The sequence below is a fragment of the Triturus cristatus genome, chromosome 7, assembly GCF_964204655.1.
Source record: "Triturus cristatus chromosome 7, aTriCri1.1, whole genome shotgun sequence".
NCBI classification, from domain to species: domain Eukaryota; kingdom Metazoa; phylum Chordata; class Amphibia; order Caudata; family Salamandridae; genus Triturus; species Triturus cristatus.
The window spans coordinates 985,460,776-985,482,258 of record NC_140590.1 but is presented as its reverse complement, the minus strand read 5'-3'; the positions used below and the strand labels follow the sequence as shown (position 1 = coordinate 985,482,258).

The window sequence follows — 21,483 nt, the reverse complement described above, 5'->3', positions numbered from 1 at the left end:
GTACTTAAACTATAGTTTTTTGTTTTTTTAAATGCATGGTACACATTCTTTGTAGCAGGCGTATTAACCCTCTGCGCTACCTTAGATGAGTCAAACCTGCTACTGAACAAAACACGCATCACTCTCCAGCAGGTACATTAATCACTGGATGTTATCTTGACACTTTTATAGTTGCCCGAAAACTAAAGATTATTCAAGGAACTTTGAAGTGCTTTTAAAACTATTGCTTGCGGACCCCCTGGGAATGTGTCACGGGCCCCTGGGGGTCCGCGGACCACAGTTTGGGAAACACTGCACTAGATTGATAAGTGAGGGACTGGTAGAACCAGGGTTACTCAGATGAGGAGCGCTCCCCCCCCCATCTTTTTCTACAAATGTAAATTTGCCGATTGAAATGATTATAGCACCAACTGCAGGTCAGCCTTAAGTTTAGACTTCACCTCACTCTCTCTTTTGTATATACAAGGAATTAGGCAGCACATACACTCCTTAGAGACTTGTCCAATTGGGGACCAGTCCCATATTTGGGCATGCTCGTGGTTGAGAGCGTTATTGATAGTCTGATTCACAATTTGCCTTTGAGTGCCCCCTTTATAGCCCATGTTAATCTTGTCTTTGCTAAATCCACAAACCTGTTCTCCAGGCAGGGTTTTGGTGCATTAGATAACATTGAAAGAGACTACCAATCAATGCTCGTCCCTTCTCAAACCCAATCTCCCCTATCCAAGGCCTAGAGACGCTAATAAATCCAGCATTAGCTGGACCTGCTTCTGCTAGCTTAGAAACTGGCAAGTATTTTAAGTTTTTTTTTTCTAAAAACAATGTTATGTTGCAGGGTATCAATCTGATTGTGTGATTTAAAAAAACTTATCAGCCTTGGATGGAACAATCTGATTACTTCATTTGGGGCTTATTCTATTTATTTATGTAAATAGTTTTATAGAGCGCGTCCAAGACTCATAGGGGTATCAGAGCGCTGTACAGAGTTGGTTCAAACAAGGGTACAAATGCAAAGTGAAAGCAGGTGAAGGTACAACATAATGGAAAACGATCAGGTTACGAGTCGGGGGTATACACGGTGCCCTAGTACACGAAGAGCAAAATGTCATAAAATAACACACAACAGAGAAGTGCAAAACGAATCAAGGACATTTTTAACAAAAGCAACAGCGAGATCACCAGTTAATGCAATTAAGGAGCCATAGAGGACTAGATCAAAATAACGTAAAAGCATACAATAAAACACATCAGTGAAGTACAACAAAATTGGGTATTAATAAAAGCAAAAGCATGATCACAGGATGATGGTGTTAACGTTCATTCAAGAGTAGTTGTTTGACCAGTTTTTTAAAGGCTGTTGTGGAAGGATTGAATCTGATCTCGGATGGCAGGGAGTTCCAAATTCTCAGAGCAAGACCAGTGAAAGCACGGTTGTAAGATCTTTTCTTTTTGAATCTTGGAGGTTTTCAAGAGAAGGGTGGACGTACTTCTAAGGTTCCTGCTGGAGCTCGATAGTTTAAGCTTATTTGCCAGGTAGTACGGGGTGTTATAGTGTATGGCTTTAAGAGTCAGGCAAGGTATCTTGAGTCTGATTCTGGCTTCAATAGATAGCCAATTTAGTTGCAGAAGTTCTGGGGAAATATGATCATACTTTCTCAAGCCCGTTATGAGCCTAGCTGATGCATTCAGGTTAGCTCTGAGTGGGGCCAAGCTAGCTTTGGGAAGTCCAGCAAGGGTCACCAGCCCATATTCCAATCTAGAGATAATCAGGGATTGAACCACCAGCCTGAGGTCTTCGGGGGGTAGGAAAGGTTTGATTTTCTTAAGTGTGTTAAGTTGGAAATTGGCTCCCCTACTAGTAGCACTGATGTGCGCTTGCATTTTTAAGTGTTTATCCAGGGTGATACCTAAACTTTTGGCAGAGTCTACAACATGAGGGGGGCATTTTAGGACAGTGAGATGTTTAATCCAGTCAAGGGTAGGAGCCGAGTGATTGGGTGGGGAGAGCAAAAGAAATTCAGTTTTGAGAGTATTTAGTAGGAGATGGTTCTGAGCTAACCATTGTTGGGTTTGTGCAAGTGCATCATTTAATGTTTTTATGTCCTCTTGAGATGAGATCTTATAGCTATTGGGAGAGGCCCGCAAAGGGAGCATTCTGTGTTGCCAGATCCCAACTACCCTCTGGAGTGCTGTGGACCTTGGGAGCAAGATGGGAGCAGGAGCTGCCTCTTACCTTAACAACAGGTTATACAAATGTCTCCATTCTGTAGAGGCCCTCCCTGAGCCTTTCCAATGTGGAGCTAGTTCACAGATGACAGGCTGGCCAGGCCCCTACCCATGCTTTTACTAAGAGAAAAGCTCAATCAACCACAAAAAAGTAGGAAAGCATAAGCAAATGCTTTGGGTGATTGGGCTTCCATCTCAACCAATCAAAGGAAGGAGCTGCGACAGGCATCAGTGGACTAGTACCTGCAGTAGAAGAAGCTGAGAATGCACGGTGGAGAATGAAGCCATTTTATTCAGTGTCTTTAAGTTAAGTGGTAACTCCTGCCCCTGCAATGCCCCTTAGCTTTTTTAGGGGGAGAGGGCTAATTCCATAATTGGACTTACCAACAAGGTGCAGGCAATAATTCTTACATGAAGCATGATTATTTAGCTGTATATTCATGTCTCGTCCACATTTGCTTTTTCTAATTATTCTTCCTTTCTCTTGCTCTTTTGAGGGATTATCCTGTATAATCAAAATGAGTGGGAACCAGGCAACAGATATAACATTGTTTAGCTGACCTCTCACTCCAATTATTACTTCTTTATTTATAGTCTTGGATTGGACCAATGAGAACCTTTGGTGATCCGTAAAATGTGAAGAAAAGTCTCCTGGTTAACGACAGCAATTCGGAAGGCCGAAGCAGAGCACAAGACTGCCAGATCTTCACAATGGATTATAAAATCAGATCGCAAAGTACTGGTTTTTAGTGCAAAACCCTTGAGTGTGTATGTGCCATAATCAATTTACAAATGTTGTCTGGAAATACAACGTCAGTTTGGTTTGAATGACTTACAGTTCCAAGTAAAAATATTTTCCTAATAGGAGGATGTACTGCCATAGGCTCAGAATGATGTGTGTTCCTCTAATGGGCACGGAAGTGTGTCAGCTTAGCTCTTTGCTGGGTTTTAGGACTTAACCTTTGATGAGTGGACTGCAAAGTACCATCACACGCCCAATGTGCTTGGTGTTTCCAGCTCTTACGGAACTCTGCACAGTGCCTAGAGATAAAGGATCTGGCCTTCTAAGAGTTGTTCTTCTGGTCATCTCAAGATAACCTCTTGGCATTGCTTGTGTCTAATTAATTATTTTATCACCTAGAGGGGATCTGCATACCAACTACTTTACTATGCTTCATCATGGGTTCCAAGCCATAAGACTCAGAGCAAATAAGTCCCATGTCTTTTACTAACGAGGAATGTCTCCTGAGGGCAGTGTCAAAGGGTGGACAGAAATCCATCTTTGCATTAGGTAACTCAAGAATGTTCAGAAGATATTTAAGGTCATTGGTCATAGCTTGCCATTTTGAACAAAAAATAAAAGGGCTAATGATGAATTAAAAACCATAAACTGGATAGTCAGATTTCCCCAGCTGGGCATGCACCCATTATTTTTAGCTAGGTGACATTTAGAATTTACATGAGGGTTTTATTCCAGGCTTCCAAATTCCCATGCCTCACTTTTATAAAACGTCTCCAAGTCCACTTTTGTATTTTGTTTCAAGTACAGAGGCAAGCCACAGAAAAAGATGGAAGCCTACTGTTGAAGTTACTTTCTGATTATAATCATATGCGCATATTAAAATTAATTATATGAATCTATTGCAATTGAAACTAAAACTCTTCAGATATTTAGAAATGCGTGTTTCTGGGCTATGCTTAACTAGGGCTTTAAAAAGATGGCTGCTGTAGTCTCATAATAGGCTATTCCGCTTATTTTGACATCACACAGAGCAAAAATGCTATTCTCGAAGAACTCTGGAGAAGTCTTTGAACATTTAAGGTTCTTCCTGTTGCACACTGTACACAGAACATTTATGAGACTTTCCATTGTTCAATGTGTTACATTTATTCTGCCATTTCCGATAACACTAGGCTAGGAGGGGCAAATCAATATTTATGTAGTGGGCTAATGCTAACATGGCGGGTTTTTATGGCCTTTCATAATTCTTTACTGTGATTTGTCAGAGAATTGACACATTTGGTCACCCGTTGTTCCTTCCAAAGAGGATAAAATACGCACACCCATTTAGCCAAATTAAAAACCAACAATTCCTCATCTAGTAAAATAAAAGGCTAGCAAGCCTCAGTTAGGAGTGCCCCAGTTAATTTCCCCATCCGAAAATACCCTTACCAGGAATTTGAGTAAATCCAGGGGTGAGGATATTATGGCAATTACATGTTTTCGGGAACTAACGTGCGAAAAGTTGTTTCCATGCTGATTACCACATTGTTCACAAGGAGATTTCAGCAGCCAACATCTCAATGTAAAAAACAAAAGCTTCTAAATCTGATCAGCCTTTTACCTCTTGCTACCGTACCCATCTGAATTTATTGGCGATTTGTAATTACGCATGTATTGTTGATGATTCCCAAGCTGCAACTTGGCCATATTTTCCAGACACTCATACATAAATTATTGTAATAGCTGGAAAAGAGAATAGTCTTATCCTCATCAAAAAGCACATACACAAAAATGATTCTAAAACTGTAGTCATATTTAAAGGCTTCATGCAGAGTTTAATGTATGCTGGAAAAATAAACATCATCTGAGATGCAACCATGTTGGTCAAAACGTTTGAGTTGTTGAACGCTGAGAAATACAAATTCTCCACAAATATAGATTGTATGCTATGTTTGTGCTGTGGCACAGCATAGGGACACCACGTGGTATTGGATCAGCTTGTTACTGCACTGTGCATGTGAAAGAAGCACATGACAGAGAAGATGTGTCTGCTCCATTTTAATTATGGAAGCTGGATTCCCATTTTCAACAAGCAACAGACTTTAGGTGCAATACAGGCTATGCAGACTTGGCTTTCCTCACGTTATTCGTGTGGCTGCGCTGCTGTAAAGATTTGTCCAGAAAATTGAAACCAATCAGGATTGAACATAAAATCTCAATCCTTAATTAAGGTCTCAAACATGCTTTTAAGACACGTCATAATGAATTTACAGAAAATAGCCGACTTCTCTCAAAGCCTGCTTTCACCTCAAGCCCTCCCCTTCATTACTCCAGATGTCTCTCTACCCACGCTGATCCAGAACCCGTTCTTCTGGGGTATTCTCTCACAGTGTCGGGAGTGATCTCAAGCTCTAATGAACTGCACTCTTCATTTGATAGGGAGAGCACGAGGAGGTCAATATTCCCAATGGTGTAAAGTAAAATAATGCCCCCCTACAGAATGTGAAGAGGGCCCCCGCTTCCTCCATATCTCCCAGATATTCATTGGGAGGCATGGGCCCACCCTGAAGTGATGAGACCCTGAAGGATTGTGGGGCCCCCTTCACCACAGGTGCTTCAGGGCCTGTGTTCTGCCCTTGAATAGTTTCATAAGTGCTTCTCAGTAGGAAGGAAATACAGGCCCAAATGTACTAACAGATTGCTTTGTTGGTCCGCCTGTTTCTTTGTAGAGCCACAACGCAAAATGTGTTTCGAGATTTACAAAACCATACAAAGCCTGTGTTGTGTACCTTTGCATGGCTTTCTAAAACAAAGGTACTACAAGGAAGCGCATAGCATTGCCTTGCATTACTTTACGTTCGCAAGCGCTACAATGGGTGGAGCTTTGCCATTCCTGTGCATCCACCCATGTATTTTGACACAAACCCAGATGTACTAAAGTCTGTAAACCTTGTTTTGCAACAGAATGGTAATGAGAAATATCTTTATTTCTCCTAGTTAATTTCTCTCCATATCTGCTGCGTTCTACTGCTAACATACAAAGAGGAATACGCTTCTAAGAATAGGTTTTGTTCAGAAAAGTACCCCTTTCTGCACAAAAACTATCCTCCCCATAATGTAAGCACCTTTGCACCATGACGAAAGGATGCCTGTGTTGACGCACGCCAGGCACAAGTGTGCCAGCGCAGGGAGAGAGCTGAACAGCGCCTTATCCTTGTAACTACAGCGCAGTCCCTCACTCTCCTATTCACGCAACGCAGCAACTTGCTTTGCTGTGCTGCATTGCATGAACTGTTAGTAAATCTGTGCCACAGATGTTAAAACATTAGTGCAGAACATGGGCTTTTTTAAAGGTACAGCCACAGAAACAAACAGTTGTCAATACATACACTTCTTTGGCTTTCGACAATATTGAAACATTCAATCTGACTTCAGTATTGGAAATGCAGAGCTTTCAAATATCAAAGCTTCGGTTCCTCCACATACAGTTTAAACAGTGTGGACATTCCCTGCAACAAATGTTTATTATCTAATGAGTCTGGCTAAGTTTGATAGAGTAGTGGGAGCTCAATTTGGAATTGGATAAGGAATTCACATTGTAGTTTATTATCATTATAATTATTAATCATTTGCTGTGTGCTTGTCGTCAGAGGGGAGTATGAGATTGACACTGAAACGTCACCAACCCGGGGTATATCACCAACAACTGGCGATAATTATCGCTAAGCGCACTTAGCGCTAGGATAATTATCGCCGGCTATCGCTGGTTTCTAACGCTGAGATAGCGCGCTATCAGCGACGCTTATCTCAAAAGCGATAGAAATACCATCGATAGCTACATATTGTGCGATTATCGCTGGAAATCCAGCGATAATCGCACAATGATTGGCGAAACGTTGATGATAGGGCAGGACAGACTTAACCATTATATCCACCTTCCATTGGATATAATGGCTAAGTCAGATTAAAAGCAGGCATAAGAAAAGTAGCGATAACCGCGGTTAACGCTACTTTTCTTATCGCTCTGCAGGTTAGCGTGAAGCTAGATAATAGGAGAAATGTCGCTTAGCGACATTTCTCCCGTTATTTGGGGGAAGAACGCCCACTTTGCATCTCATTAGAGATGCTCAGCTGGGCGTTCAGGGAAATGGCGAAAATGCATGGAAACACGTGGTAACGTGTCCATGCTGATAGGGCGTTAAGATTATCGCAGCTTTAGTGGCAAAAAGTGCCGCTAAAGCGGCGATAATGCCCTTGCTGATATGCCCCCCATGCGATAACTAGTGAGGGAAACCCATTGAAATTCGAGCATCCCAAATTTAAAACACATAAACACGCAAATCACATATCATTTCCAAGGACTATTATCAAATCACAATAACTTCAATTAACAGCTCAGTTGGAAACAAAATACTTCACCTGAGAATTCTTTGCCAGATAAGAGATGTATCGTCTGCGGTTCACACCCTGGAGCTCCTGTACCGCCTCAGCAGGCATTGACTTAGAAAATCCAAGGCCGCTCCAAGTATCCGTGGGCGTCCTCACCTCTGTGACCACGGGTTTTCTTTGCATAGCTGAATACAAAAAAGGGGAAATAAATACAGTAAAATATGCCAAGAAATTATTTTGCTGAGTTAAGAAATAAGCATGCTTAAAAAGGTGCATGAAAAATTGAGCATAGATGCAAAATTGGTGTAGCGGTTTTTGACAGACTCGTTCCACCAAGGGTGCAAAGCACTAATTTCTATTGGCACTGTTCCTTTAACAAGGAGGGATGGCAGAAGCAGTCTGCCCTTACGGTATGCGTATTCCAGTTTGTTCATTGTGCTAAACTGGCAGCATGGGGAGGGTTATTTATCAGGGAAACTGAAACAAAAAACAATGGTTTATCGTTACTACAGGAGGACGAAGCCAAAATGGCAGTTGGGTAGGACATGCCTTTCCTGCTCTTCCGTCTGCCAGCAGCCAAAAGACAAATATCGAGCCTTGCTGACCTCCAAAGTCAGAAATCGATCGAGGAACATGGAAGGACCTACTCAGAAACATTGGCCTGCTACAACTGACCTCGGACTGCGCTGTTTGCCTGAAGTGACAGAAGCGGTCCGTCGTGCAAGATGGGGGCTGCACTTAGGGTTACCACTGGTATTCAGCTGTCCCGGTCGGTACAAAAATAAGCAAAACCCCCTAATGCCGGTATTTTTAGCCTTTATCTTTACATACTTCAAACCGCAAATAAGAATAGAAAAAACGTTAAAATATGTTCTAGAGCTACGTTAACGATCCCTGCCTAATAATTAAAGTAAACACAGGCAGGAAAGTTATATTACAAATGAATACATTCGATTTTGTTTATAGTTCTATTTGGTGCCAAGTCTAGGCATTTGCACACTCTTAAAACTATAACAAATGGCCGGTGTCTTTCTTTCGGAAAGGTGGCAAATAATACAGGGAAACATGGGATACATTATATAAAGACCCACACAGATCTGAGGCCTCAGACCTCCATGCAAAGCTTTCAGGTTAGAGACAGTTTTAGGCCCCTGTAAGAACACAGACCTCTGCACAGAAGCACCGATGTGATGAATAACAATGTGCAGTAATGAACAGGTCACATCACAAGTTAAATGTCATGAAACATCTTGTGGATAGTTAGCTGAGCTGCTGCCCAAAAATAGATCATATTTCCCGTCAGTCTCCGGAACAGTCGTTAGTGCGGATGTCACAAAAATAGGTCACCACAATCTCAATATGTAAGAGGGACCAACCAATATACACCAATCATGTAAGAGCTCACTTCTTCTCTGTGCTCTGTGGTCCATCACACCACCTGTCTTGGTACCTTGATATGACAAGCCTGGCCCAAACACATACATAGGGTGGATGACGAGGTGCACGTCCTGCCTTGGAACATAATGACGCACATGCCTACTTCACCAGAAACCACAGCTTCACACTTAACTGGCTAGATGAATGGTGAAAGAAACCACATGCAAAAAGGTCAGATAAGCTTGGCCAGTAAGCGTTGAGCAGGATATACCCACGCGCTGCGCAGTTAGATAAATATATCTTTGCTCTGCTTAAATTCCAAGAACCGAGACCCACATAGGGGGATTCCACACTCATCATGTAAGGCTAGGCCCACCTACATGCACTTCTGTTTCTGAGAAATTGCTACATCTACTGATGCTATTTTGTATGTCCTGTGTGAACATTGCTTAAGTCAGTAATTACCTTGTAACCTTTTCCTTTGTGGTTTGGGGGACTAAATAACTCTGTTTTGAGCAGTACTTCAGACTTCAGGTTGCATCTACACAGAGGTGAACTGATCACTCCTGTAGTGACTGATTTTCATTGCAATATTGTAATAAACCCATATTGCTTTGTCAACGTGTTTTCTTGGTGTTTGTTCAACAGATTTTCCCTCCAACACAATCTTAGCTACACTGTAAGCTTGGTCGGGGAGCGTTAAGCAGACCTGTGGCGTAGCAGCCTATTGGCAGAGCATGGGCACTCCATCGGAATGCAACTTACTAGTGAGACACTAGCTCAAATGGAACTGTGAGGTGGGGGGCAGCCTGATTACCTGCCCCCCATCTGTGGTGCAGGGGTGTAGAAGAGCAGCTGCTGGACGGGGAGCCTGTTGGGAGACTCACAGAGGAATCACCCAAGAAATTGAGTTGTCTGACAATTGTACAGCAGTAAGTGGTATGCTTGCTACATCTCAGCATGACTGCAAGTCCCTAGTATTACTCCATGCACTCTTTGAGGCACTAGAGAGGTGCTAGAGTGTGAGAGATCTGGGCAAAAGGATATAAAGCATTCATTTTGGGAGCATGGCAACTTGAGCCAATTTAGCACATTGGGTCTGGTGAACTTCTTGCTGGAGGATTAGAAAGAGCCCGTAGCTCCCACCCGCCTAGCATAGCATGGGAGGGGCACAACTAGAATCACATACTTGGCCCCGTAGGGCCCCAAGCGGACTGTGTAGAGGCCAAGCGCTCTGCTCTTCAAGTGCTACGCCGGATTTGGGAAGCAGGGACTGATGAGTCCTGAAACAAAACTGCTTCCAGGCCTTCATTGGATGAGGGGTGTCTGGCTCAGAGCTACCTCCCAACCTGCAGGCCCCAGACTAACAGACTATGGCGATTTTCGGTGATGGATGACCACCGCAATAGAACGAATCATGACCACACTTTACATAATCAACAGTGCTCCCAAGACTTTACCCCAGTACTGGTAGAACAACAAAAAAGACGCTAACTTTCTCCACATGCACACCACATCAGTGCAATAAAAACTTGAGGCTGCTCCAAGGGATCAGTTCCAGCAGTCAGGGACGGGTGACATCTCACCTCCAGAGACTTCCTTCCTAGAATATTTATTCACTGCACTCAGAGATGATTTACAGACAGTGAAGCAAGACTTTACAAAATAGCCCAGAGAAGTCAAACAAGAGATGATAGACATAGGCACTAGAAGATACTAGGGTAGCGTGGGAAGTAGTTGTTTAATGTTGCATCAAGAGATACTCTTGGCATATGTACCTTCAGTCCCAAGCAGGAGATTTGGAAAAATGCTCCAGAGATAATACTTAAGAATACGGAGGGATTCTTCCAATGCGGGAGGCTCTAACATCCTCCCGTATGTGCAGAAACTGTTTCTGCATACCTTGTCCACAGACCAGACCAGTGAAATTGCTATTGACAGAGAGCACAGATTCAGGAGATCCATGGTCAAGAGAGAGCAAGCGCCAGATGTAGCATGCAATTATCATTTCACAGTGAAGGAAGACATTCTCCTGTCAGCACTAAGAAAAGATCCCATCAAATTCCAAGGACATAAAATCTCACTTTTTCAAGACCTGTCAGCCATTACCCTTCAGCGCTGAAGAGACTTTAAGCCACTTACAGACTTTCTTAAAGTACGGATGGGGGCACTCCTACCGCATTATCTTTAACTGGCCAGACTCGCTGTATCAAGTACGTTCACTCACAGAGTCACGTAAAATTCTGGGTCTTCCAGCGGGAGATGGCTCACAGCAACCTCGTGAGCAGAGGGCATCCCCAAGCAGAACATTTTTCACTTGGCAAAAAGTGAGCCATTCTTGTAAAAATAGCCGGCTGGATCATTCCATCATGGTGCAAAAAAGGAGAGCGGCGTTGGATAGTCTGCAGTGACCCGATACCCACCTGGAGACATGAAAGATCGAATTGAGAGAGCTGGGAACACTTAGCTTAAACGTTTGGATAAGGAAAGCAGGAGAGTGCCTGTGTGGGAGTGCTGGTGAGTGGAGATACTGACCCCAAGTCATCACGGATCCCCAGGTCTCCGGCCGAGACGCCTTTTCATTCAAAGTATTGCCACCAATGGGTGGACCTGGACTCCATACAATCACTGATTTGAAACTTAGGGTAAGATTTTCGAGTTTAGTGGTGCAGGGCAGCGCAGCAGGTCACCTTACTGCACTGCCGTGCGTCACAGGGAAAGGCCAGGAATGCACCGTATATATCCAATATGGCTCATTCCTGTCCTTTCCCCTTGTGCTGGTGCCATTTTGGCAGCCTAAAGACAAAGCAGGCAACCTTGCACCATGGTGCAAGGATGCCTCCATTGCATGCAGGATTGTTTTTATGCAGGAAGTGGCCTTTGGCCGTGACCAGCGGGGTGTTGGCTCCAGGACTTGGCCTGCCGCTAGGCCCTGTGGCCAAACCCCCAGCAGGATGCCAACCCCACACCGCGCACAGCCTTTGACTTACGCTGCATAGAGTTAGCCTTCAGGCCCCAGGAACCGTTCCCCTGGTTAAGCATATCTATAGGCCCTTATTTGGCCCTGGGGACATCATCCAGGGCCAGTTCTAAAATAAAGGGGAGGGGGCCATGCGGCCTCCCTCCCCCAAGCCTTAAAAGGGCCCAGGGGCCTCCCTCCCCAAGCCTTAAAAGAACCAGGGGACCCTATACCCTGCAGTCAAATAAATTAAACAGGGGAGGAGGGCGTGCAGCCCCACCTCTCTGAGCCTAATTAGCCCCTTGGGATCCCAGCCCCCGGGGCCATTCATTTTTATAAAAGGGGAGGGGGAGCGTAGCCCCCCTTCCCGAGCCTTCTCAGACCCCTGGGAACCCATCCCCTGGGGCTGTCTGTTTTTTAAGAGGGGAGGGGGACCACATGTTCCCCCTCCCCAAGCCTCTTTTGGCCCAGTGGATCCCATGCCCTGGGTCCGCCTACTTTTAAAAGTGGAGGGGGCCGCATGGTCTCCATCGTCCATGGCTGCATTACATTATAAAGGGATGGAGGGGCACCACAGGTATTTACTGTTTTAAATCACATTAAGAACTTTATTTGTGGCTTTTATCGACTTCTTGAAAATTCTAGGAACTGTTTAGGATTATGAATGCATTGATAGGAACAAAATGGATATGAAACATTAGAAGAGCAGAACATTCTGACTTCTGATCACTGGGTTGATATAATATAAAATGTACAATAGTATAACATGTTTTCCATTTTGACAGAGATGATATCGCTGAATTTCAAAAGATGTGGATGAACTAGATGGATGACAAAGTCTTAAATAGCTTTACACTTGCTACAAAAGTTTCAAAATGGATTCTGAGATGGTTAATAATTATTTTCATTTACCAGTCACTTACTCACTATGCATGTATCTCTTTTCGTTCTGGGTTTCACATAATCTCTCCAACCTTATTCCCATTTGTGTTATTTAGAGATACTGATTAAAAATCTATGGTACGTTTGTTTGATTTTTATTACAATTTTATGAATCACTTGTTACAGTTAATCATTTTTTTCCAAAAATGAAATAGACAAAATCCCCGTATGCTTTCAGTTCATATTAAGTAAGACCATTTGATCATAACTGATTTTAGGATTGTCTGTTTGCAGCCCACAAATCTAAGAACAATACTGTCATGACTGCGGCAACATAACAATGATGAATACTGGAATAAATAGAATATATAACATGTTTTTACCTTTGGTAGCTAAAAGCTTCTTTCTCTCATAGTCCTAGGAAAAAAGAAAGCATATATTAATGTATCAAAACTTTTACTCATAGACGACCTCATTCACAAAGGATTTTTGAGGGAGTAAATATATTTAAAACACCTGACTTAGATGAAAATCACTCGGGTATTTCCTGGGGGAAGGCAAATTTACACATTGAAAAATTCTTTGTGCTTCAGGTCTAAACGTTGAGTTGATTGTATTTGCTATTAGTTAATTAAAACCATTTATTTTAAAACAGTTGATATTATAAACATACGTACAGAACAAGTACATAAACAATGTAGGTGCTTCAGTTCAGAAGTAAGTCCAAAATAGCTAAAGATTGTGGAACACTTCGTTGGCCACCTGTCATCTTATTTAAAGTTGACGGCCAGTTTGTCCACATGGACATATGGTACCGCATCAAGTTTATATCTAATCCTGAGATGCATATGAATTCTTTGTGAAAATGCAAAGTTCTCTAAGTGTAAATATTAATGTTAAATTGCTGTTCATGTTATAGCGCCTTCCCCTCTTTTCACCAATGTGCTGTGTCTTAGGGTACATTTATGCATAGGATGTGGGAATATGCTGCAGTACAAGCATACTGGAATCAAATTCTAGCCTGTCTGAGCCAAGTAATGAGGTTTCCCTTTTCATGGGATCCTAGGTTGATCCTCCTCCATATATATATATGGTGGAATTTGAGGACGACTGATACACAACCATCTTTCTCTGGCTAGGCCTGACTGTGACTAAATGGGATATTGCTCGCCACTATAAGGATACCAAACTGCCCCCAGTCGCAGAGTGGATGCAGGGCCCAGACTGGTGCCTGAATAGAGGATACCCAGGGATGCCTCAAAAATATGTAAAAATCTGGTAGTAGTGGGCAAACTACAGAGAGGTCATCACTGCGCGACCTGATACACACAAATCCAGACTAGATACAGAAATTCAGACTTATGGTGGTCTGAACCACTGACACTGCCTCTCGCATTACTTTGGGACTTACCTCCTTGTATGGTGAGAGAACCTTCCGGCTGTCGGTGGGTGGGTGTTATGCAAGAAGCATTGCGCCTTGTTGTTGTATGTTTATTACTTTGTATGGCGCTACATTATTTTGTTGCTGTCAAAACCATTAATAAAATCCTCAAATCCTATGCGCCCAGGGTGACAGGGATAGAACAGCCATATGCTGGGGAACTAGGGTTTACCAGTACTTGTTAGTTCATCCCTAGTCACAAAACAGCATCAATAAATATGACAGGAGCTCCAGCAGCACCTCTAATACCCTATCAGCATAAATAATATATCTGATTAATCTGTTCACCACTTGAGTATAATTGCCTTGCAGACAGAAGAGGATGGCTTGTTGACAGGCGCATATGCTGTGTTAATTAAAGGTGGTTCATAACCATAGGATGTGCTTGTTCAGTAAGGCAGAACATGTACTATGTGGGCCAAGGTTTCCTTTTGGCCATTTCAGAGCCGGCATTCTTTGTTGATTGGTTTTACCACCCATTTTGGCAGAAAATCAATGGTAGGAAAGAGCCTGAAGCGTAATTGCATCAATCTAATTATGTAATATGCTGAAAAAGTTGCAGATCAGTAGATCTGTGGTCGCAATTTATTTGCTGCGAGGGCATCCCGTTTTGCCAGTTTATTGAGTAGTTTCTTAAAGCAGCCATAAGACAGATCTTTATCCAACAGAGCATCTGCTCCCAATGAGGTCAACTCAATTGCCATATATATGTCATCCATTGGTTCTTTATGTTGGCAGGACCTAGTTGCACGTTCTCCCAGGTGTAATGTTTAAGGGTGAAATTGGGAGCATGGCGTAATTTGAATGCATTCTTTAGAAATGCTGTTTACTGAGCCACCTGTTGGTCCATCAATCTGCACTGAGTTTTGTGGCAGTTTAACAGCAGCTTGCAAATATTAAAATGAATGTTATTGAGAAAATGTCCAAATGTGTTGGGTTATGGCTCCATGCTGTATGCCACACCTGGAATCAGTTTTGCTTTTATTACTTTGGGCCACTAACTGGATTTTGTCTTACCTGGACTGCTGCAGGATTGTTTCCTCGTATTTGTCCCATCCCCTACGTTAGCAACTCGCCGGACCAGCTTCGCGGGTCCCGCAGCGCGCAACACTACCGCAGGAGTTGCCAGTGGGGGCTGCTTTCTAACAGGGGCTACTGCATCTTCAACAGGGCTGAGAGCAGGACTCCATTGCCCAGGAGTCCCAGTGACCCCAACCAGTTCCACCTGGGCTGCTCTCCCTGGTCGCCACGCCCCCACCGGCCATTATTTCCACTATTTTAGGAACACAGTTAACCGCTGCCCGGGAGCGCGCGGGTGCGCCCGGGGCTAAGCCCGGGCAAAGGGCGGGCCGTTCGAGGACCGGAGAGACCGGACCGGGCCATCTCTCCATTAACAATTTGTCCCGGAACTCTTAGCAAAGTTGCATGCTCTGGTCCACTATTGTTATTACACCTGTGTGCTTTTAAAATACATACTCGCACAGATCAGTTCCTTAATAAGTTGCTAAAACCCTGCTTTGATTTAATTGGAACTATGGTGCTAACTAGAGGAAATAATATTAAACCCAAAGTACCGGGGGGCGGGGGCAAGCTTTTAGGACCTATGGACAATTTCATTACTAAGGCTAATACATTCATTGACCAAACCATCAGTCTGATGGATAATAGGGTATCCTTGGATCTAGCACTTGCCAAAAAAAGATCTTCCATGGGTAAACTAGCTGACGTAAGATCTCCCGTAAATCATGTCCGAGGATCGCTTTGTGAGGGTAGGTGTAGTCTACCAAACAATGTGGACTTGTCGGTCTCTCAGCTTTCAGATTCTCAGATAAGCTCCGACTTAGAAAGGTCGCCAGAGTTGCTACCCCAAATGACCCCGGATGAAACAAGGAAAGCAAGGGGGAGGAGGAGAGGCGCTACAAAGAAAAGGTCAAAGAACAGAAAGAAGAATGTGAAAAATCCCATCCCTAATGAGACTAGTAACAAGAATAGTAGTAAAGAGAACGCACTTTCTGGAGACGAACAGGCTGTAGACTCTGCGCCTATAAATCAATCATTACCTGACACCACAGACCCCATTTGTTTGGAATCTCCCTCACAATTAATCTGTATAAAGGAAATAACCAATAGCGATAATTCACAGCTGTTAAAAAATATAGCAGATCTACTGAAATCTCTTCTTGCCCCAGTGGAAGTTAGACTATCACAGATAGAAAACCACTTAACTAGGTGTATAAACCTCATAAATTCGAAGCAAGTGTTGGGGGATCATAAAACAGGGAGTAAGAAACAGCCCTTTTTGAAGCCTGGAACTCCTCAAATGAACGTACCTATATCCTTAGATCTATCAACTAAATCAACATTCCCCGTTACATCAAATATTAATAGTGTAGTTAAACCTTCCACGAGCGTTGCCACAACCCTATCTCAGGGTAATTCTCCGGTAGAAACAACGTTGGCGCCCTTAACTTTGGATCCTACAAAATCTGCCCCCAAAACCCAGGTTTCTAAAACACCTTTTATAAAAACCTTGGCCCCAGCATCCATCAGTGGGGGCCCTGGAGGTCCTTCAGAAGCGAGATTTACCGTTGATATGCCACCGGAAGCATGTCCTTTCGTAGTAGTAATGACTGGCGTCCCGGAACTGGTGGAACATAAAGCAGAACCTACATGGTCATTGATAAATAAAGTTCGACATTGGCTAAACACCTACCGTCCTATTCCACCAACCCGGTCATGTAGGATCTTGATGGCACGTAGGATTCCCTGGGTGGGAAATGGCAGAAAACTAATAGCGGGAGATTGTATCGTGATTACATTAGATGATCCTCGAGTGGTAGACCATATTTGTTCTTGGGATAACTCGAATTTAAACGGAGGTATAAGCACGAAGCGACTCTCCTTTTTCTACCCTTCCCGACATCGTAACATTCCTTTTAATGATTACGTGAGCCCTTGGGATGAAATAGTTTCTCACCATGGTCAATACGGCAACTCTAGTCAAACAGAGGGCCCTCGTCCCCACGATTATGATTATTCTTGGTATACAGTGGGGACACGTAATCAGGGAAGAGGTTGGGAAGAACGGGGCTCGAATACGCAGAGGAGGGCTTACAGAGAGCTACCTTGTAGGGATCCATGGTTTAGTATCTCAACAACGAATAGGTTTAATGGCCTCGAAATGGTCGATTGACCATCAATGGAGACTGAACCTATTAACCTTAAGACTCCATCTTCAGTGCCCAAAGTAGAAAACATTTCTCTAGTAGATGAATCTTTGGTGTTAAATAAAGAATCACAAACCTTATCTATTTTATCATGGAACGTTGCGGGTCTTCGTCCTAACATTGAAGATGGGACTGCTTTGAATCTCTTGGAGCTGGGTAAAATTATCTGTCTCCAGGAGACGTGGTCCACCATGGAGCTCCACCTTTTGGGCTATAAAACGTATTTTGTCCCAGCCCTGAGCAGTGGTGTAGGTAGACCCAAGGGAGGGCTGGCTACGTACATTGCTAATACCTTGAACCACTTGAAAGTATCTATGGTGGATTCCGATTCGAATTTTCAACTACTTATTCTTTCTTTTAAAAAGAAAGAATCGATTCTCGTCCTTAATCTTTATAACAACTTAGAGGAGGATCAATTTTTGACCCTTCTCGTTAACATCCAGGCGAAACTAACTCAACATTTTCAAAATAAGGCAAGAAAAAGGGTGGTTCATCTTTTTTGGGGAGGAGATTTTAATTTGCATCCATGCCCACACAATGGAAAAAATCGGTGTAGGATAGTCGATGAAAATGAAATCCCCCTCATGCATTTTGCCTACTCTAAGGCTGGAATTGCTATGAACAACGTGCTAACCGCACTAGAACTTTCAATAGCAAATGAGCCAATATCAGGCTCATATCTTCTTCAACCGACTTATGTGGGACGGGGATGCAAAACGACAGTTGATTTCATCCTCCTGACGCTGGGATTGACGTCTAGACCAAGCTCTTTTGAGATCCTGACTAATACCTTAAGTGATCATTCTGCTTTGAGGTTGGATCTCCATCTTACTAATTCCCAACCCCGAATTGTCACTATAACTAAAACTCTTGCCCAGAATAAATTGGACTTAGACAAGCATAATGGTTATACCCTAAAGTGGGAAAAGATCAATCCTGTCGAGATTACAGACAAAGTGGTAAAAGAGGCATACTCAAATATAATCAAATGCCTTGACCTTCCAGAAACAGATGATGAAGTCCTAAAAAACTTTTCCCAGATACTAGAGAAAACTAAGGGTCTCCTTGTAGTAAAACAGAAGAATTCGAATCCAACTACTAAAGGGTGGTTCAACCATAGTTGTACAGTGGCCTTAACTAAATTAAAAGTAGCCCTAAACAAACCAGACAGAGATTCGGACCAGATTCAGCTTCTGAGACAGCATTACGGACGGGCACGTAAACAAAGAATACTAGAATTAAAGCAGAAACTATGGGATGATCTGCACACTAGTGCTCTCTCTAAAAATAGTGAGGCCTTTTGGCGAACAGTTAAATCCCCCTATCTACTAGACAACAATAGTCCTAAGATAGAAGTGGCCATAGAGGAAGACACTTGGGTGTCCCACTTTGCCAATTTTTTTTTAAAAAACAGCAATTCCAGTGGGAACAGATATTATTCATCCAATAGTTGAATATCCAATATCCTTGCAGTTTAACATCACTGAGGTACTAGTAGCACTGGAAACAAGCAAAAACGGTAAAGCCCCAGGCCCAGATGGGGTCCCAGTGGATCTTTTTAAATTTAATTTGGACCTCTGGGCCCCCATTCTTACAAGAGTGTGCACTGCAGCTGCAAAAGTGGGTCTGATTAAATCTTGGACCAAATCTATAATGGTCCCAATTTTTAAAAAGGGGGATCGTCAAGACCCTAAATGTTACCGCCCCATCTCGCTACTGGATTCTCTGGGCAAAGTCGTTGGCAGGGTTGTCCTGGAGCGACTACGGCAGTGGGCAGAGATGGGAGGTATCATTTCTGATCTCCAATTTGGATTCCGGGAGGGCTTTGGAACAGTGGAGCAGGCCCTTAACCTCAGCTTAATAGTGGGGAAATACTTTCAAGCTAAGAAGGACACGGTCTACATGGTATATGTAGACCTGTCCGCTGCTTTTGATTGCGTGTCACACGCTAAACTTTGGATGGTTCTGAGACAAATGGGTGTGGAGCTCCCTCTCTTGGATTTTCTAAGAGAGCTTTACTCCAAAGCTTCGGCGAGGGTACGCTTTGCCGTGAAGGGGGAGTTGACAGCGTCCTTTGGAGTGGAGCGTGGAGTCAGGCAAGGGTGTGTCCTAGCCCCCTTTCTTTTCTCTCTGTACACTAACGGTCTGGAAGAAGAGATGATGAGGGGGGGGCCTGGATCTCCCACGGGTAAAACACCGCCTGATTCCCGCTCTGCTTTACGCAGATGATGCTGTCATTTTGGCGCGTACCCCGCGCGAACTACAGTCCTCCATGAATAAGTACGTGGATTTCATGGGTGGCCTGGATCTTCATGTGAACGTGAAAAAAACGTTCGTTATGGTAGTAGGTAATGGGAAAAAACGAGCTAAGGACATTTATCTCAAAGATCAAAAACTTGAGATAACTGCTCAGTACCCGTATTTGGGCATTATGATCGACGAAAGGTTGAACTGGCGGCCTGCTGTAGAAGCCAGGTGTCATCTTTTTAAAAGAGCCATAGTGGCCCTGATGGGCTTCTCGCAGAGACTGGGGAGCAGGGCACCGGTGGAGCTTTTAAAAATGTATAGTGCAAAGTGTCAGGCTATTGCGCTGTATGGGGCAGGCGTCTGGGGACACGTAGATGTTAGCGCCCTTCAGGTGGCAGCAAATACTTTCCTCAGATTCCTTCTAGCAACACCAAGACATACATCAACATATGCATCCCGCTTGGAATTAGGAATTCCGTATATAAAGGACCTAATAATGATCCAACCATTATTGCTTTGGCGCCGCGTTTGGATCTCCGATAAAAACGCACTGACACAGGCAATCGTGGCGGATGCAATGGCCCTTGATCATTCAAAAAAAATAACCTGGCTCTGGTTTGTTAGAAACTTTCTTAAAGATCTTGGTTTGGAGAAATATTATCTTGAACCTAAAGATATTATTGATCTACCAAAGAGACAGCTGAAACAACTGGCTCTGAGCCATCTATAGTCCTTGAGACTGACCTTTGATTCAACAAAACCCTCGGTCACTCATGCCAACAGTATCCAGACTATCTTTTCCATTCACCCTTATTTAACTCTTCAAATCAGTACTTATGATAGAATGCTACTAACAAGATTCAGACTAGACTTCTTTTATAGATTAGTAGCTTTCCCCGAGAAAAATAAGTGGGACTTAGCTCTTACTGTTTGTCCTTGCGATGAGGAATCAACACAGTCCAATCTACATACTATCTTGTTCTGTAAATTCCATCATCCACATCGACAAATATGGCTACTACCACTACTAAGGCGATGGGGTCTTAGACAATGTCGCCCTGCAATGTTACGCCTCCAAATGCTGGAATCCGAATTGGTTTGCTTTAACGTTCTTAATTTCTTAAAAACTATTATGAAGCATAGGAAAAACTTGTAAAACCTATACTGATTTTAGAATGAAATAACTTGATTCTATGATCTTAATATATTAATTCTGTTTGTTCTGAAATTTTAGTTTATAAGATGTTTTCTTTTCCTTCTGAAATTGTAATGTCAATTGTTGCTTTTATGGTTTTCCTATGTGCAAAGCCGAATAAAGAAATTATTATATATTACTTTGAGTATGGGAGCAAATGAAGGTTGGCTAGTTTTGCACACCAATGATTGGAAGGCAAAACAGAAGGAGATGGCATTTGGTGTGAGTGAATTTAGGTGCTGTACTTGCCCACCGCTTTCTTCCAGCTATACACCCAAGTACTTGTATTTAATGATTATTTCCAGCCACCTTTCACCCAGGAACCAAGAGCCAGGTTTATTGGTTTTCTCCTGAATACTACTACTTTTTATTTTCTAAAGGTTGCTTCCATTTGATTTGCAGTAACAGTTTAACACATCGAAAAACTTCTGGAGACTAATCTCCATTTGATTTAACAGTACAAGAATGTCAGCATACTGCAGTAAAGTGGGTGTTGTTGGCCTAATCTTGGTGGGTGCAAGTTGGCTACGTCAGGTTGGATGCTCAAGTAGACACTGTATAAGTTTAAGAGCATTGGCACAAAGACACAGCCTTGCTTAAGGCCTCTGTGAGTGTAAATATTTGGTGAGATGGTCCGAATTGTGCCCAGCTTGACCTGAACCCAGGAGCCAATAGATAAACAGTGTATTGCATGCAAGAGATGGGAAGTGATATGCCAATTCTCCAGCTTTTTACAGAGAAGATTTCTGTTCACTCGATAAACAGTCATGGAGAAATCTACGAAACAGGAATAAAAGAGATGCTTTTTTTACTGAT

The 21,483-nt window shown here is 43.1% G+C and overlaps 1 protein-coding gene and 1 long non-coding RNA gene across 2 annotated transcripts in view; one reads left to right on the top strand and one right to left on the bottom strand.

Moving 5' to 3' along the window:
- The window catches only part of LOC146810961 (uncharacterized), a 179,126-nt gene extending 171,753 nt beyond the window's left edge, over positions 1 to 7,373 (top strand). Inside the window, exon 7 of the long non-coding RNA XR_014966660.1 lies at positions 2,821 to 7,373. This is a non-coding gene — a long non-coding RNA (uncharacterized LOC146810961). The remainder of the gene's footprint in view (positions 1 to 2,820) is intronic.
- Positions 1 to 21,483, bottom strand: part of LOC146810960 (protein bicaudal C homolog 1-A-like) — a 273,354-nt gene that overhangs the window by 75,975 nt on the left and 175,896 nt on the right. The window contains exons 15-16 of the mRNA XM_085618020.1: positions 12,941 to 12,974; positions 7,370 to 7,524 (exon numbers count right to left, since the gene is read on the bottom strand). Coding sequence (XP_085474146.1) covers positions 7,370 to 7,524; positions 12,941 to 12,974 — 189 coding nt within the window. The remainder of the gene's footprint in view (positions 1 to 7,369; positions 7,525 to 12,940; positions 12,975 to 21,483) is intronic.